At 38.6% G+C, this 19788-nt stretch overlaps 1 protein-coding gene across 2 annotated transcripts in view; it reads left to right on the top strand.

Moving 5' to 3' along the window:
* ghrhrb (growth hormone releasing hormone receptor b) overlaps positions 1-19788 on the top strand; it is a 48803-nt gene that overhangs the window by 18713 nt on the left and 10302 nt on the right. For both annotated transcript variants that reach the window (XM_042417609.1, XM_042417608.1), the window contains exons 4-7: positions 11490-11594; positions 16786-16886; positions 18003-18100; positions 18251-18383. In XM_042417609.1, the coding sequence (XP_042273543.1) occupies positions 11490-11594; positions 16786-16886; positions 18003-18100; positions 18251-18383 (437 nt within the window). The remainder of the gene's footprint in view (positions 1-11489; positions 11595-16785; positions 16887-18002; positions 18101-18250; positions 18384-19788) is intronic.

The raw sequence follows: 19788 nt of genomic DNA, 5'->3' as shown, positions 1-19788 counted from the left end.
ACCAAACAGAGACACACACAAAGATTCAATCTATTAGCTTTATTTGAGTACAGACTTGTGTCTTCACATGCAAGAAAAACGACAGAATTGGTTGTTCAAACATTGGTGGTCAAGACTTTCTTTCTCAAAGTTGTGCCAAAGTCCCTGCAAACATAGACACACACACACACACACACACACACACACACACACACACACACACACACACACACACACACACAACATGAAAGCCAACGAGGGCAGCTCACCTTCAGCAAGCTGCCAGGTGAACAAGGGTCGGAAAACTTGAGATAAAGTAGACAAACAAAAATGCTGCACACGTTCACTGATTGTAAAACCTCTGATGAGCTTAACACTCCTGAATATTCAAGACTGTTTTACCACAGCTGTCCTGAGGAGAAGCGCTGGGACCATGTGGGTCAGGGTCCTTATGTCTCTGACTGGAGCATTGTGGGAAATACAGGTGGGAAGTAACTGCATACTACTACTGTACTCTCATTCAGGGAGATTTAATGTTTACTCAGCTACATTTCAGAAGGAAATATTGTACATTTTACTCTACTAATTTTACGTTAATATGAGAATAACTTGTTACCTTCATTGTTAGATAAAAATAGGCCTTTTTCACAGCAAACAGTTTTACTTGACTAGGCATGAAAAGCACAGGTGTAGCTAATGACATCAATTATAGTTGTTCTATTTAGACATGCCAGTAAACCAGCATGGCCTTGCAGTAGCACACCTGAACGAATGATTAATGTAATTACATCCATCTATGATTGGCAGTCAACAAGACCTCCATGAGAAAAACTTGTCCTCTCCAAAATGTGGACTTTTCAGGAGGTCTGGGGAAAAGAAGGCTTGTTTTAGATGCCCTAATGGATATTTAGATTATAGGGTGTTAGAGAATGTAGCTACTCAATTTATAGAAAAGGAATATCATTTTTCAACTCCAGAAATGTGAATTTCTACAATTTCACATTTCACTCTGGCTTCTTACCCATTATCTGCAGGATGAAGGTGATTTTGTCCTAATCACTAGTGACCATCATACAGTATCCGGTGCTCTGACGTCATTTCAGTCAACAATGAGTTTGCCAGTTTGTACAGTTAGCATATCTAATCAAATTGAGTTGATAAAACAGTTGATATTGAGATTTTTTTTGTCTGTAAGAAGAATTTGCATTTTGCAATTTTTAAACAAACAACATTGTGTGATATTGGAAAATAATTGAAGGAGAGTCAAAGATTTCCACAACCTCAGAGAGCACTAACATGGATATTTAAGAAACAAAGGCTTTACCTAAGACTTACTTAACTTGAGAAAAATAGATTAAATAGAGGCAAGATTTATTGAAGATGGTGCCTGCTTGAGTTGGTGTGTAACCCTTTGAGAAATCAGAGAGTTAAACCCAGCTGGACTGGCTGGCAAATGTTTACAAGTTGGCTAGCTGGTCAATGCTAGCTAACATCTCCAAGTGGCAGTTTTCTGTTTTCTCACGTATAAACACTCCACCACATTCTCACAGGAACTATTAATTTAGGTAAATTTAAGTGGTTAGCAAATTGGCTAACATTGGCTACTACATTGGCTAATGTAGCTAGCTAGCCAGTATACCAGGACATTTTCATTAGTCTGTGTCTGCTAATATATTGTTCACAGAAAATAATATTCAGAGCCCAGCAGGTGTCATGGTGAAATTAAGAAAAAAATAATTTAACTTACTTATTTGTTCTCTTGCATCACTTAATGCAATGAGAGTAAGAACATAGCATTCAGTAATATCTAGCAGCAGGCTAGCAGCTTTGGCTAATCCTTCCTACATATTTAGGTTAACATGTTAAATACATTTGTCCTTATCTCCTCTACTCTCTACAGTAGTTACAACTGAAATCTCATTTAATCATCCCTCTTTGCAGTCATATATAATGTCAACATGTTTTTTAAATATATTGTTAATAGTTTTGCATTATTAGAATAAAGAAAAAATGTCAAAATGTCAGAAATGGAAAGGTGTGTCGATGTCTGTGTTTGATTGACATTAGCTGGCAGACTATCTGTGATACACCATACAGAGCAGAGATAAAGTAAACTGCTGTAGCTACAAGTCATGGACAGACTAGTGTTGTGCTAACAGGGATTTTCAAGAGCAACGACCAAACCATCATCTAACAAGTCCGAAGTGACATGTTTACATGCTGTTAATTAACCTGCTAAGTGACGTTAGCGGTGCACTTTTCCCTGGTGAATGTTTGTTGGTGACTCATTCAACAAGCTAAGGTACAGGACAAGATGTGTTAATGTTCGTAAGTTAAATAAGATGGAGACTTTAGCAGGAAAGTTAATGTGGGTTGTTGTTCAGAGTCTGTGGCTTTTATGCTGTGTAGCAGGATGCAATCAGGCTCAGTGTGACCGTCTGCTCTGCCTGTGATTGAACGCGGTGTTATCACCACATTAAAGATTTAATTTGCTGTATTGAAATAAGGTCTCCAGCTACATAGCAGGATAACTAACAGTATTTCATCAAAATAATGTAAAAATTGGGGGCAATATCATGAAATCAAATAATTTCAATGTAAATTTCTTTTTTTTTTGTTTTCTGATTTCTCTCACAGGACAAGTGATTTACAGAGCAGACATGTTGCTGTAGTAGACAAAAGGTTTAATTTCAGTTGGACTTTAATTTGTGCTACAAAGTTGGTAATTTAAGAGCACAAACTAATAGATTGTATGAACTGTAGACAAATTATTTTTTCTTTATGACACTTGATGGGCTCTGTAAGAATAAGATCTTGAAAATTTTGAATTAATATTTAAACATGCGGGCTAATTTTTCTTCATCTTCATTGTGATTTACAAAAGCAACACCAAACAGAGACACAGTGGCTGATTCAGTGGTTTAATTTTACCCAATATTTCATGTTTTTCTTAGCATGAAGATCCTCAATACTTGTTTACTTCAATGCATGAAAGACAAAGTCGTCCATTTGAATATGACGTCAAACAGGTGGCTTTAGGAACACGATTCACCTGCAAATCCTTTCAGCCTAATTCATCATGTTCCCAGAGCCCATCAGATGTGACTAAATGAGGGACGAACAGATGGGTGGGATGACGTGAGGAGGCAAATACGGCTCATGAAATAGTGATTGGGAAATTATGAGACTTCTTACTGGCAATTCTACGAAAGACTGCCCAAGAGATAGATGCTACTAATGGATAAAGATAGAATTTGCAGTTGTTAGTGTAATTCTACCGCAGGAATCAGATTAATTCTCTGTGTCTCCTTCATTCTCTCTTTCTTTATTAATCAACAAATGTCCAGTGAAGGGAGCGAGGACAGAGGTCATGTTAGTTACCTTCACCCATATCCAGTCCCACAGGAAACACCATCAGAGGAGAGACATATGTAGACAGTAACAGAGAGGAAATAATGCCAGAATGCCAGAATAAATACAGACAGAGAGTCTTGTCTGTTTTCAAAGGATACTTATTATTAGACTCACATTGAGCAACAGCCAGCCTCATGAATTAGTGTGTGTGTGCGTGTGTCTGAAAAAAGAGCATGGCTCAGACGCTCCACCGCTGGCATCTCCGCAGATCATTACACACCATGACTGTTTTGCCCTTTCTGTCTCTCTGTGGTCTCACTGTTGTCATTGTCATAACTAATTACACAGACTAAATACCAGAGGTGGAAAGTGCTGAAATGATAAGTCAGATAAATCTATCAACATAAGATTATTAATGATAATATTTATCAAGCAAAAGTGCTAAAACCTTCCTATTTCCAGCTTCTCAAATGTGAGAAATTACTGCATTTCTCTGTTTTATAAATTATAATTATTATAAATCTCTCATTTTTTGACTGTTGGTTGGACACAACGAGGCATTTGAAGTGATCATCTTGGGCTATGAGAGGAGGTAAAAAGGCATAATTTAAATTTGAGGTGCTTTACTTTATTATTTGTGAGAGCGAATACATCAGAGGCATTTATATATCAGCCTGATCTGACCTGTGAAACAATTTAATAAGGTCTCTTACATGTTTATAATTTACTTTTACATCTTTTGTCTCATCTAGATTTTTCCACAGTCTTTATTTCAGAGTAATCAATTATTTTAAAACATAAGATTTTTAAATTTCACATTTAGTGAACAGCAACAAACACTATTTGTCAAATCAAGTCGATATAGGCCAAATTCACAAATCACTCATTTGCCTCTGTACAACAACGTCTATTCAGATAATGAAAACGAAAACCAAAAAAAAAAAGAAAAAGGTATTAAGTAAGTGATATTAATATACAGGTTAAAGAGTTTTTCTGGCAGAGTGTAAAAGTATTTGGAGTGAATACGGGAAAGGTTGATCTTCAGTACAAACAGTTTAAAGAGAGATGGACGAGTTTAATGCGACACAGAAAGTTGTGTACAATCTCCAGCCCCCTTACTTTACTAAACCTGCTGAGTAGCAATGCTAGGTATGAGGGAGAAGAAAGGGAAAAGAGGAGTCGCTCATGCATTAAAACTTAATTTCAGCCGTTTACTGAAGGACTGTCTGTGGCTGCTTCACTTTCAGTTTTGGATTATCAGAGTAAGGTGGTAGTGGGAGGTTGTAGAGTTTGGTTTTCCAGAAGAGAAGGGGAGCTGAAGGTGGAGAGGAGGGAGATTAGACGAGAGATCAAGGGAGTAGGGATGTCTGCTCAGTCTAAACAGAACATAAAAGAGACTTTATGTTTCCATAATCTGTCAGACAAGCGACGTCTTGAATTTCTGGTCAAGCTCTTTGTCCGTTTGAATATCTCCCCTCTGTCACTTCTTTCTCCTCGTCTTTTCTGTTTCTCTGTCTGCTTCTGCTTCTCCCTTATCACATAACATTGTTTATTAAAGGGCAGATATTGTTCTGTATATCACAGTGGAGCTTTTTTTCTCCTATAATATGTGCAACAATATTGTGGCAGCAGCAATGTACATGACAAACATAAGACAAATGCCTTACTGGACCATGAAAACACTGGAAACTGAAGTATGAGGGGTAAAATTGTAGCCAAAGGAGGAATAAAATACTGAAATATGGCCACGGTGGTGAAGAGAATATACAGGACATAAATTTAGATTGATGTTTGGTCAATCTAGTTCTCCATCGCTCATCATGTTTGCCCCTTTGGAAATGACCGAGCTTCCCTCATAACTTGTTCTTGATGTTTATTATAGGTCATATAAATGTCAAAGTGGCAGTAACGTGCCATGAGATCTAAGGCCAGGTAGCCAGTCGCACACACCAATGAGTATTTCATATGTGTCGGCAGGCGACACATATGAAATCAAGATTGTAAAATACTATTACCAAACTTAAACAATTACTCCATAACAGTCCTCATTACGCCACTTTCCCAATAGGCTACATCTCATAACATTGCAGTGCCTTGTTTGTGTAACAGAGACAAACAGACGGAGAAAGCGAGAGTGAGCGACAGCTATAGTGAGAGAGGGGAGAGAGAGAGACAGATCAAAAACTTCACAACGAATAAACTTATGCACATTAGTCTGCACAGATCCACGTATTCAAAATGTGCAACATCTGTTCCCCATAATTTATGCCATCCACACAGTTATCCTGACATCAGCTATCACAAACAGGCAATTCAAATCAATAAACTTGCAACACAAGATCGTGATCTTCGGACATGTATGATATTTCACAATGACCACCGCCGTCATCAAACAACAAAGAAATAACAATAGGCTTAAAGCTACATAAAATAAGAATCCACGACACTCAAACTGAAGGAAACAACAATAGAAACTGCGCTCAAGGGTATTATTAGATGTGATACAGATGTGATTTGACAATCTGAGCTGTTTGTGTGCGTGTGAGAGAGAGCATTAAGGCTTGCCTACTTTATTTGAATGAAGATGAAGTCCATATGTCTATCCTTCTCGACAAAGATGTTGATGACAGTATTGTAAAACTCCTCTTCTTGGCCTTGAGTTTTATGAGTCTCTCTTTCTCAAATTGATATGAGAGCCAGAGATGAATGTCTTCCTTGCTCCATCCTGTTGTGACTGTAGGTCAGTTTTGTTGCCTTTGGAATAGTCCGTTTAACGTAATTTTCAACCAGGAAAGCCAGCAGTTGAAGAGGTGATTTGTCCTTGATTATATGTGAACTATATAGTCCGATGAGGTCGGCCTGCAGCCTGACAAAATCAAAGTACTTGTCATATTTAGCAAGGCTATGCAGTTTTGCGTCATCAAAGTGGGCTCACAGCTCACTTTTTACAGTCAACTAAAGCCAGAAAATCAATGTCTCCCAAGTTCTTGAATCTTGCCTCCATTTGTACATCAATGTTGTCCAGGATGATGTAGAACAGCTGAGACCATGTTGGAAGTGGTGGCACTTGAAGGGACTTCAGCCTCAAGCTGTGGTAGTTGCCGCTTGATTAGCACCATACACAAAGTACTGGGCAAATTGTAATTTTGACCTGATGGTGGTACTAGAGGAAATGTTAAGGGGTCACCAAAGTTTTTACAATTTGTCCTGAGGGGGACATGAATGTCTGAGTCTATATTTTCCAAGATATTTCACCATAAACCAGAAATATCAACTTCTGGGTGGCACTAGAGGAAAAGTCAGGGGATCATCAAAGTCAGTAGGATTCTTCCTCTTGGGACCATGAATATGTGTACAAAATGTAATGGCAATCTATCTGATAGTTGATGAGATAATTCAGTCTGAACCAAAGTGGTGGACCAACCAACTGACACACATTGCCATTGTTTTTAACGCCTAGTGTGGCTAAAGACATTAATTTTAACAAAAATAAATAAGAAAAAGCCAAAGAGAGTTCACTTTTTCAGTTTTGTTTGGGGGCAAGATCGTTTGCTTTGTCACTACATGCCTTTAGGCCAGTTCTGTAAAAAATGTGCGAAGGTGTTCGTCAATGAGATTTTCATGCCTGTGTGAGCATTATGATGGCATTGATGAACAACACATACCAGCCTGTCACACAGACCACTGATCTTAACAAGATAACCAAGACCCTGGAGAGGAGATTTACTGAAAGCTTGAAAAAACAGGTCTTTGTACTGAAGATACTGCTGCTGACGGGACAAAGAGATCCAACCATTAATACCTGCGATGAGGAGAAAGAGAGCATCAGTCCATTCATCCGCTGTACCATCCTGTCACAATGTCACAAGCTTTAATTAGCACCTAATGAAGGAACTTACCGTTGCCACCAGCAGAGCCCCTTTCACACACTGTGATTCAAATTATAGCACCGTGGCCTTTTACGCTACTACAGTCTGTCCACGCATCGAGTGGCTTTTCATTACCTGGAGAGCCATTAGGTTATTTACAACAAGGTGCTTGATTCATTCAGTGCACCAGATGAAAATGTCATCTGCTGCTTGATGGTAGTGGGGTGTGTGTGACAGCTACTGTAGGTACAGCTAATGACTACACCACAGGAACTTAATGACCTGTAACCTGGAGCTTCCCTAAACCTCGTGGAATTTAGGTGTTTGCTTTTCTTCTGTATTTTACAACCAGGAAGGATTGGAAATCTAAGTTAGACATCGTACAATGACAATGAGAGGAAGACAAAAAAAACAAAAAAAAAAAGAAAAGAAAATAAGTATGAAATATATTAAAAGCAGATTAAGTTATAAATGTTTTCAAAAATGCACTTATAATTTATTGTGCATATACTTTTTGTTTCGAGGAAAGTTTTGTAAAACACCTAAAATCATGAAAGAAAAAAGAAAAAAATGGTAATCTTATCAAAAAATGACATTTGGGAATAAAGAAAATTACTATAATAACAATTACATATACAATAAAAATCAACTTTAGGGTCTTTGCATTTAAAATATAATATATTTAATACAAACTACAAAATTATGTTTATGTTGGAAATGACAACTAACTAAAATCTGACCAGAATTTGGCTGTAAGGTTACAAATTATTAAATTAAATAATAATAATAATAAGTTAAATTATTTCATTGTTTGCTGACAAACAAAAGTGAAATGGTGGTTAATGTTATGTTGTGTTAGTTGTGGTTGAGCTGTGATGACAACTTGATGTAGTACCACCTCCTGACCTCGTCTCCAAAGCAGGCAGAGGAAACACTGAGCTGGCTAGAAATGATTTGGAATTAGAGTGACAGATCTCTCAACTGCATCAGATCAGAGACCATGAAAAACCTCTAGACTCTCCTCTTACAGCTGTGTCCAATAAGAGGGTGGTTGGACTGGAGACCAACCACAGTAATAGATGGATGATTCGCTCCTCATCGCTGGTAGATCAGCAGGATGAAATGGGAAGCCAACTGGAGCTCAGCTTAAGTCCCTGAAATGGATTCCCTGCCATCAAATACTGGATGGCCTCAAACATTCTGCAACCGAACACTGATAAGTCTGAAGGTTACTGGTCCTGATGATGTTTCAAACAATATCACCTGCCACCTTTCACCTCTGAAAACTAAACCAATCAGCCAGAAATTTCAGTCAGCACAGTCTTGGTCAATTTTGCTATTTAGAAATGGAAAAATAACGCCAAACTTAGTTATTTCCTCTCACCTAGACTACTGCAATTCATTCTTTACCTGAGTGTCTGAATGATGCAGCAGTTGCTCGTCTACAGTTGGTGCAGACTGCAGCAGGAAGACTTCTACACAACTCTCCAGTCATGCCAGGCTGAATTACATATTCAATTTAAGATTCTATTCATCGCTTTTACATCCAGACATCTCCGCTTTAAACCCCTTTTTTCTGCACCAAGTCCCCTCAGATCTAACGAGTCCCAGTCCAGGCTTAAGACAAAGGGAATCATGCTTTTATTCCTTTTTAGCTCCAACACTGTGGAACAAACTCCCCCTCGGTATCAGATCAGCTGAGTCAGGGCTACATTTTTAAAACCTTTTAAAAACTCACATGCATACACCGGCATTTCTGTAACATTTTTATAATTTTTACTCTAATAGTTTGTCGTCTGTGCACTTGAAACTCTGGTTTTGAAAGAAATAAAGTTTACTTACTCACTTACTCTCTTATTGTACAAACAATAGCCATTATCAAGGCAAATTTTTATGAAAGAGGAGAGTTCAAAGTCACATTTATGCAGCGAAATGTTTGTCTCATTACAGCTTTGGCAGGAGAACCTCCAGCAGTAGCCAAAAGCTGTGTTTTATAATGAATGAGTGGTGTGTCTCTGCGCGCTGCTGTTTTAATTGACACAAGGCCGAGGTGCTTTGATGTATGAGGCGTTGTGGTGGCGGAGAGAGACGGGCTCCTCATTACTGCTCCCCCCACACACCCTCCCCACTCCACTCCTCCCTCGTTTGGAGCGACGGAGGCTACAGGGAGAGCTTGTCATCCATGTGAGGGGGAACAGCAGAGACAAAGCGTGGGCAGAGAGGAGGGTTGAGGACGTCACTGAATCAAACACCCCTTCACTTTCCCAGACTGGGGGAAACTCCTTGAAAAATTGCATCAGAGGACTGACTTTATTTACTGATAAGAAGATTTTATAAATGAGGTTAAATGAGTCAGGAGTTAACAGTAGCAAATTCTGTAGCATCAGGAGGTGTTCAAGGTCAAACAAGTCATTTGTCAATAGAATTTTAAGCGTGCTACATAAAAAAGACTGATGATGAGAAACACTGCTGGCCTCCATAATCAGATTATTCATTCATTCATTTGTTTATATACAAAATCTCATTCCTTTCAAGTCCTTGTGTCCTTAAGTGCTCTTATCACATGTGAAAAAGCTGCAAGTGCAATAAGATTATTTCAACCCCATTTTCATGCAAATCCAGTAGTTTCTATATCAAGTTTAATTTTTCTGGATTCCAGTGAAGCTATCTACCTTTTTTATTTTTTTATTTTTTCTAAACTAGTGGGTTTCATCTGGATACAAGTTGAAACATTCTTGGTACATAGGCACATTTTTTCACTTTTGTTAAAGTTACAGCATACATATCTGCTTTATAAATTACATGTCCTGTGTTATATTTTTTGGTGTCATGATCTTTGCGCATCCTATCTTAGAATTAATTCGTCAGAATACTGTTAGTTCTTAGTCTAAGTAGATGGAGATCTTGTTTCAGTAAAGCCAATCAGATTTTGCATAAAGTGATAACATGTCGTTCTATTACAGGCAGAGCAGACGGTCACACTGAGCCTGACTGCATCCTGCTACTCAACACAAGAGCCACACACTCTGAACATCAATTCAAACATTCAAACATTATCTTTCCTGCTAAAGTCTCCTTATTATATAACTTAGACACAAGGACACACATCTTGTTCTGCACCTTAGCTTGTTGAACGAGCCACTAAACAAACATTCATCTGATAAAAGTGCACCGCTAACATCACTTTGCAGGCTAGCTATCTAATTAGCTGTTCAACTGCAGCACATTAAACAGCATATACACATGCCTGCAAATGTCACTCCAGACCTTTTAGATAATGGTTTGGCCTTCAGTCTTCAACACCACTGCTAATAACATACTGTCTGCCCACGACTTGTAGCTATAGCGGTTTGTTTACTTTGTCTCTCATTCTCCGCTCAGCTGCTGTCAATCAAACACACTGACATGCTCATCCAGCCACTGAGACAAAAAGAAATATTTCCTTACTTTTTCCTTTGTATTAATAACGAAAAAGCTATTGACAATACATTTTCAAAAAAAAAAAAAGTGTTTACATTATTTTTGGCTAAAAAAGGGATGATTAAATGTGATTTTAGCAGGACTTTAGCTGGAAAGTAATCAAGTAAACATCCCCCCTCTCCTTCTTTCTTTCTCTCTCAACCCAACCGGTCAAAGCAGATGGCCGCCCACCAAGAGCCCGGTTCTGCTTGAGGTCTCTTCCCGTTAAAGGGGAGTTTTTCCTTACTGCCGTCGCCAAGTGCTGCTCATGGGGGAATTGTTGGGTCTCTGTAAATTATAGAGTACGGTCTAGACCTGCTCTATGTGAAAAGTGTCCTGAGATAACTTTTGTTGTAATTTTGCGCTATATAAATAAAATCGAATTGAACTGAATTGAAGTTTGTAGCCTAAGAAGATGGCGATATTTTTCAACACCCTAACCTGACCAACTTATATTACCTTCTTTAACATGAACATTAACATCACTCATTAAGTTCATATTGTCCAATTTTTGTATCTCTGTACATTTTCCCAAACTGAATATTTAAACATTTTAAGTCATTCTGCAGAGATTTCCATAATGTGACTCCTCCAACTGAATTATACTCTGTATCTTCATCTTTTTCTCACACAATGCTCTGCTTACAGTTTATAGATTGCAATACAGTTATTCAATACTACGGCCTAGTTCCAGCCTGACAGTATGTAATATCCTCATACAGTTTGTCATGGTTTACATGTCTTGCTCATTGCAAGGCTCTCTACTCACACTGTGAAGTCGTCAGTCCAGCTAATAAATATGTGATAAATGTTGTTTTCCTGTCTCAGGTTGTCCGACACTGTGGGACGAGATTCGCTGCTGGTACCGTGCTGAGGTGGGACAGGTGGTCAGCGTCTCGTGTGCTAATATCTCACAGCTGTTTGCAGCATACAGTAAGTGGGAAACATTATAAGGCAAAGCTGCTTTAACCAACCATCAAGGGGCCCTCAAACAAAATGAAAATGACTTAGGTCTTAATTTATAATTTAAAGATGCACACTATTCCTGCTTGAGAGGTTTTAAAATTTGCTACAACTAAATTAGGGAATGTATCTTAAAATTTTGTTATGTAGATTTTTTATACTTCTTTACTCTTTGCTATTTTTTTTCCTTTGAGGAAGTTTAGCTGTCATCAATCAGAATTCATTTTTGTTGTTCACATTTTTTCATTCCTGTTTGAAGCAGTGTAGAGAAAAGATTTATAATGCTGCCAACAGTCATGCTGATCTTTTGTTTTATCCTTTTGCTTGTGTTTGCACTTTTTTTTTGTCAGAAGCCAAAAAGACAGGCAGATTCGCTCAGTTCATCCATCTTTCAGTTTACAGCTCAGCAAAGTGACCAGGTTATATTTAGAGATCTCTTAGGACTGGTGTTATGCTTTCACTGAGTGGTTTACGGAGACTTATTCTACACGGATCTCGCGGACTCGTTTTCTCCAGTGTCTTGGCTGTAGAGAGCGGCGCTGTGCCGACTGTTTACATGACCCCCACCTCCTCCGAACCCCTGTCTCATGCAGCTGGCTCGTCTAAAGAAAACAAAATACACTCAGATTCTCTCATGTAGTGTCAAATGGCTGACAGACAGATAAAAAAAATGCAGTTGAAATGCTAGAAAAATGTGTTTCTGGACATCTGGGAGATGGATGAACAGGAAAAAATCTGCATATTGTCACTAACAGACCCAGTGAGAGTTTAGAGGAGAGGAAGAAGAGGCAGAGAGAAAAAACTGCATCCAGTGAAGGGTAAAAATTATATTATTTTTGTTATTATTTTTCTAAAAAGACCAATTACATGTAGAGCAAAAAAATATCAATATGATTAAATGTAAGTGCAAAAATCCACATGTTAATGATGGACTTCTGGGACTGGTATAGAAAGAGGTTTTCTGGATTTATAATCTCTGAAACATGAACGTGAAGAGTGTCTTAGTTGTTACACTTATTGAACAGGTTTTTACTATCTACTTAGATCTTAAATACTCTCCTTTAAGTCTGTGAATGTGATTGTCTGTGTGATTACTTAACATTTTACCACATTTTAACATTTTATGGTGTGTTTTTATGTGGAAATTTCTATGTTGGAGGTGAAGCATCCTACAGTTTAGTTTAGTTTTACTGGATAAAAATAAATATCAGAGCCTGACTGATGACATGCACATGGCCGATATTATCAGCTAGTTTTATGTTATCACAGATATGTCTCTACCATCATATATAGTACTGTTATACTATACAGCATCCTACTGCATATTCATATAAATATGCATATGCATATAAATATTCAGTATAAGAAGCTAATATTGGTATGATTGCAAAGGAACAATACAGCACAAATATATACAGCAGCACTAACTATAACACTGTTGTGAGTGTTACATGTTTCATGTTCAAGACTCATGTTGGTGAGTGTGTACCGGCCCCCCAGAGCTGCAGCTCAGCCTTGTGTGTTATAGAGTGTGACGGCTGATGCTACTTTTATATTTGTATCATCAGCCTGATGGAAGAACTTCAAGCTCACTGAACAAGCGGTGTTGTGGTTGCAAAGTAACAAGTTTAACATATCTAAGAGGGAACAGGTTTTGTACACTAACATCATCTTGTTTATTATTTTGCTGGCAATATTCATAGTTTTGCTGAGTAAGTTCATCTTAGCTACATTAGCATCACCATGCCAACAGAGGATGTCATCACATCTTAAATAAAAGAAAGATAACTCAGAATAAAACACAGCTTTCACAGCCGAATCAGCCTCCAAAATCCAGCACTAGTCAGGCTCTGGCATATAAAGGGTGTAACTCTTATTAATTCTGTAAAAAAAAAAAAAAAACCTTGATGAAAACCTTGCAGAAACACACTGGACGATTTATTCCAGACTTCCATTATATCAGTCAGTGTTGCTGAATTATTTTCCACAGAAGAGGCTGTAGCAGCAAAGAGCATGTACTGTATGTGGGATGCTGTGTGAAGAAATGACTGATTTCAAATAGCAGTGAGAATGAAAGACAGCACAAAGCAGAGAAGTAGAATAGAAACCACAGCAGCTTCTGAGTGAAAGTTGAGCGCATACTTTGCGAGCAGGGATCAGGAGGCGGAGGTTGCTGTTGATGACCTCATAAGTTGGTATTAGTGGGTTCCTGGACCCCACTGGAGTTCCTCCTCCAGTGCTGCACAGTTTTAGATGTGTGGTGAGATCCAGTTTATCCAACGGGACGCTGCATGCACGGAGAAAATAATGAATTGGAAAATCAAAGAGTTAACTGTAGGAGCCAAGAGCATGAGGAAGGAATTGGCGCTGCTTGTTAAGCGTAGCGGTATGAGCACTAGCGCCCTCCCTGGAGCTTCGGCCTTCGCCCCTCCATTCACATCCAACCATTCCACCGCTGACGCTGCGGCTACAGGCCTGCAGGCTTTGTACACCACGTTATACTGAGGCTAATGCAACCAGATATCGGTAAAACCACCCACGACTCAAACCCCCACACTCTCCTCGGCTGTTCTGAGGAGCCGGACAGGCAGGCATACTCATATCATGAAACTAAATTCTGTTATTTCTCTGTAAACTTTCTATCCTCCTTCCTGTAAACACATATTCACGCAGAAAACCTTGTGACCTCAAATGTGTCATGGCTGTCGTAGAGCTCAGCGAGTGAGCTCTTACTGCAGGCCATGGCGGGAGAACATGGCTGCACATTTATCTCGTTTAAATTCATCATTAACAGGCTTCTCCTGGTCGAAGAGCCTTTTGATAAGTGAACAAAGTCTTAATCTATTACTGGTGTTGAGTCAGCGTTGAGGTTGAGGTTAGTTGTGTAAAGGAATGATGGAGCTTCTATTTCTGAGTTGCCATTTATTGCTCAGATAGGAGCAGAAAATATATAATGAGATGTACTGGTCAGTCATAAATGGCCATTACACCAACGGCTCGCTAATTAGCTGTCCAAGTGCACTATTCCAGGTTATACAACCTATTTAGCACACTAAAATGGATTGTAATTTGCATTTCAACAAACTCAGACTGCTAATATGCTGTGTGCATACAGAGGAACATATTTGTTCAGAGTACTAACCCCAACAACCTACCTTGGCAATGTTGAATCACCAGTTTCACAGTGAACAGCCGTGAGCCAATAAAATGAATGGACTTATGGAAAGCGGAGGCACATCAGGTGCAAAATTTATGTGTGCATGTACAAGTACATCGTCTGAATCATAGCATCTCAAAGGACTGAACTAGTTTGAGAAAATGTTGTTGTTTACTGTGGCAAAACAATATTTTTCAGCCGCAGATATCAGAGCAGGAGGAACACAAAACACTGACTTTCTTCTGTGAGGTTTGCTCGTACAAGTGGGATTCAGCAAACTCTCTTAACTGCCAGAAGTTTTTGTAAATTGCTTGTTTCAGCTTGATGAATAACATCTGTTCAGGTTAGGGTTAGGGGTCAGGGTCAGGGTTAGGGTTAGGGCCAGGGCTATGGTTAGGGTTAGGGTTAGGGTTAGGGTTAGGGTTAGGATTAGGGTTAGACGATGAGTGAATATTACAGCCTGCAGGTGATGTTTCACTGTCAGCTGCATCACAAGATGATACTGGACAAAGAGCTGCAGAGAGAGGCAACTGTCAGAATGAGAGAAGTTTCCTAGCAACTACCATAAGTTGCTGCGCCAAAATATGCCAATAAAAAATCATAAAATCTAAAAACCCTCTTGGTAAATTGGCAGCTTTGATGATGATAATATGGTGAACAGTCAGATTAAGACATTATGATTCTAAGTGTTTCTTCCCTCGTGAAAAAAGGCATTGACTATCTGTTCAGGACTCGTACGACATCTTCTGTTCGTACCTAAGAGAAAATGATAATTGATGAATGCAAATTTTCTTAAATCACTCATACGTGCCTCTTAAGAAGAATCTGTTCATATGAATGCTTCTTGCACGAGGCAAGAAAGGTATGTATGCCATTGTTAAAGCTCCTGAAACCTGTTCTTCATGTCGTATAGTGTTCAGATGTGTAAGTGTTCCTACGTGATTGTTGTGTGCCCTCATCATAGGTGTGTCTCCAGCCGCTTATGTCATTAACAGGCAGATGGGGTTTAAGTGTCGCCCATTGAATCCTAATGAAGAGCCATGGCGTTATTTCTCTTCTGAGAAACTACCAGAACGTCTGTGCTGATGTGTATGCATGTGTTTACGGTTGCATTTGCACCGACAGAAGAGGTGATGTGAGATCGGTTTAATTCTTATTATTCATCAGTGTCTCAGTAAAACTAATAGACCTCATCAGGAAAACTGCATATTCATGTTGGAGCCTGATGAATCTAAACAAACGGCAACAAATTGAACATTAATCAGCCATCATGGTGTATCTCCATGTTTTATGTGATGCTGCAATTCAGTCATTGAGACTCTACTGACTCTCAAAGGTGTTTTATAGAGTTTGAAAACATCTGGGCTAAGATTTATTTTACTTAATTATTTTTCACAATGCCATACCTCAGCAGATAAAACTAAACTATATGCATGGTGTGCAGTAAGTGACAAAAAGGTGTTTTTATTTAGATTTTTTGGGGGTGAACTGATCCTTTAAACAGCTACTGATGCTAATAAATAGAATATTTGTTTCACTTCTGCTAGCGGAACATGTCTACACATAGTGTGCACTTCAATGTAGCCACATCGACTGACATACTTGCCAGTACTGACATCATAAATATGTATTTTTTTTGTCTATCAAACTCCCAGAATCCCAGGAAGTCAGGCAGCATCAAGTCTTTCATCTCTTTATGTTTACATTTCTTTGCCAACTGTCTGAACTCCCTTCAGTATTGCAGAGTCTCTGAGTGCAAACTTCCCTCCCAAATTAATCTGTTACACTCCCGTGTGACAGTCACTTTATTTATTCTTCCACTACCCCACCTCTCTCGGATGACTTTTAAGTGCAACATCTCTTTCTTTTCGCAGTTTTTTTGTTCAGATTTGAACCATCATTATCCCTCCTGGTTGTGGTTTTGTGCTCATGTATTCTTCTGGATTTCTTGTCTCTTGTTTTTTGGCAACCGTTCTGTCCTTGAGAGCTTGATTTGTGTCTCAGGTTACGTCTATAGGAACTGCACCGAAGATGGATGGTCCGACATCTACCCGGCGTACGAGGAGGCCTGCGAGTTTGTGGAAGATGAGGAGACAGAGCCAGAGGTAAACGTTTAGTCCATCATTTCTGTTTAGCTTTCTCGCTCAAACTAAACAGCAAGGACACACGTTTAGTGTCCACTATCTGTAGAACTACTGTATGTTGAAGATATCAAAGCATATTCCTATCAGTCACAGACCAGTAGTTACTGTTGGCTGAGTCATTTACACACTTACCCATACGATGTCCTCAATTCTCACTGAAGGTCTTTTTTATTACTAGCGTTGCAACTCCAGCCCACAGTTTTGCTTTGAATGGTCAGGAGATGCTAAAAGATAGATGTTATTTCACACAGATTGTAAATAAGATGACGGACAGTTCTCTCCTTCTCTTGGGCATCAATGTAAAGCCTTAAAGAGTGTCTTTGTCTTCGTTAGTCCTTCATTAAAATGCTTAAACCTTCTATTTTTTATCTCTTGACTAGCGACCTCATGCTGTCATGAAAATATTGACTGAGGAAGAAGCAGTATGACCTTGTTGCAGAAAGTCTTTGGGAGGGGGTTAGGAGGGATTTAAAGCAGCTATAATCAATATTTTTAAGACAATGCATTAAATGACTGAATGACTGAGTGTAACATGTAATGTGTAGCACATAGTGATGAACCTAAAGAGAATTATCAGCAGCCCCCTTTGGCTTTACAGAGCTTTATAGCGAATTTCAGTTAATCTGATATCTGTCCGGCTGCAACTTTACTGCTCTCATAGCATCATTTCCGGCCACAAGAGGGAGCTGTTTTTAGCGAAACAGCTCTAAAAAGCCACTGTACACAACCTGCTTAGCACCAAACAGCAAACAGACACAGTTAGCTGTAGACTAGCTGGTGAACATAGTGAAGCATTTAGCAGCTAAAGAGCCAGATATTTCCCTCAGGAGTTGGTGGAGAACAAAAACAGAGCTAAAAGAGAGTGAATATTGGACTTACATTCACCAGGTGGACAGAAACACGACTCCTAAATGAATGATAATGTTGCTCCGTAACTTCAAGTTACAACTTAAAAGGTGATGATATGTCGGTGTTGTGTTCATTGCGTGTTTCTGCTGCCCCCAAGTGGCAAAAAACTCAGTTATTGATGCCAACATTACTTTTTTTTCTTGCACTTTTGTATCTTTTGCATTTCAGACAACATACTTCTCCAACTTCAAACAGGTGTATACGGCTGGCTACGCCACCTCCCTCATCTCTCTCATATCTGCCATTTTTGTCTTCACTGTGTTCAGGTAAAACCATCATGAGAAATATTTAAACATTCACATTTGTATAAAAGTGTCTCAACACACACATCAGGACCAAGCACTTTTTCTTCAGTCTTCATTTATATTCACAAATACCTCAAACCCTTTGAGGAAAGTGTTTTTTCTGCTCTACAGGAAGTTTCACTGCACCAGGAACTACATCCACATCAACCTGTTCTTCTCTTTCATCCTGAGAGCGAGCGCTGTCTTCATTAAAGATGGAGTTCTCTTCTCTGATGAAAACCTGGACCACTGCTTCATGTCTACGGTGAGTGAAACCATCCGCGTCCTCCATTAATGTGTCTATATTTACCAGTGAAGGACTCATATCCTTTACCAAAGTAAAACCAGTGGAACCGCGTAGGAAAAATGTGTCATGCTGCTTCTCATCCTAAAAGCTTACAAGAAAAAGCTGCAAAAGAGTATCAAAAGTAAAAAGTTTCTTCTTCTTCTTCCTTCAGCTGGATGTTGTTTCTCTTCTCTGTGCAGAATGATGTATGTGCAGAGTTTGTTTTCACATTCATCTGCTGAAGGAAGTTTTTCTCTTTTCACCTTAAATATGAGTTTGTGGCAAACATATCTGACACAAATTATTATTCAAAACAGAGTAGTTTAATGTCTTAAAACATTACTGGAGGGAAACTTTAGTTTTGCATGATTTCATGCTTGAGACAGAAAAGGAAAGAGAAGAAATCAAAGAGGAAATGACACATCAGGAGGGAAGAAGGAAATAAGGAAAGACATGATGTGGGAAAGGCAAGATTATTTATATAGCACATTTCATATCCAAGGAAATTCAACATGCTTCACATAATGCAAAAGAATATAACAACAAGAATAAGAACAACACAAATAAAAGCTAAAACAAGCAAGCAAGTAAATGAGCATTAAAAAGGCAACAAAAGGATAAAAATTATGAAGTGTAACTTTAATATTTAACTGAAAGCCATGGCAACCAGATATATCTTCAGCTTAGATTTAAAAGTAGTCGACAGTGTCTCTAGTCTGAAATCTTCAGGTAGTTTGTTCCAGATATGAGCAGCATAGCTTCACCATGTTTAGTTCTAACTTCAGGAACCACAAAAATAAAGATTAAAAAGAAAGAATTAAGGAAATATAAGTTATGAGATGGAGACTGTCCTCTTGACTGCATCAGTCATTTCAGAAACTCAACTAAAAGTAGAGATGTTTATGTTCAAAGTGACAAAGCTGTTACAAAGCTGTTGCAGCCGTGGTGATAATGTTATTTTGATCTTGTAACTATGACCATGAAGAACCCTTAATGGCAACCCAAACAACAATAACCCTAACCAAGTCATTTTTACGCTAAACCTTAAGCTTAGCTGATTGTTTTCATTTTTCAAAAGGGATTTTTAATAGTTGTTGAAGATCAGAAAACGCTCATGTGTGTCGTTCTGGAGGGCAGTTACCAACATAATTGTATTTTGTCATTTAATTTGGAGGAAAGATAGATAATTTTAGCAATATTTTATAAGATAATCTCATTTTGAATGTGGAATCTGAAAGTAATTAGTATTTATTAAATTAAGTGGACCAGAAAGTACAATATTTCCCTCTAAATCTAGCAAAATTACCTCTCTCCTAAGTAAAACCTCCCTTATTTACTTTCCTCCTGTGATAGTTACTGTCTATAAACTTTGAAACTGACAACT

This window comes from Thunnus maccoyii, chromosome 7, assembly GCF_910596095.1.
Source record: "Thunnus maccoyii chromosome 7, fThuMac1.1, whole genome shotgun sequence".
NCBI classification, from domain to species: Eukaryota; Metazoa; Chordata; class Actinopteri; order Scombriformes; family Scombridae; genus Thunnus; species Thunnus maccoyii.
This window is presented reverse-complemented; position numbering and strand designations above follow the sequence as displayed.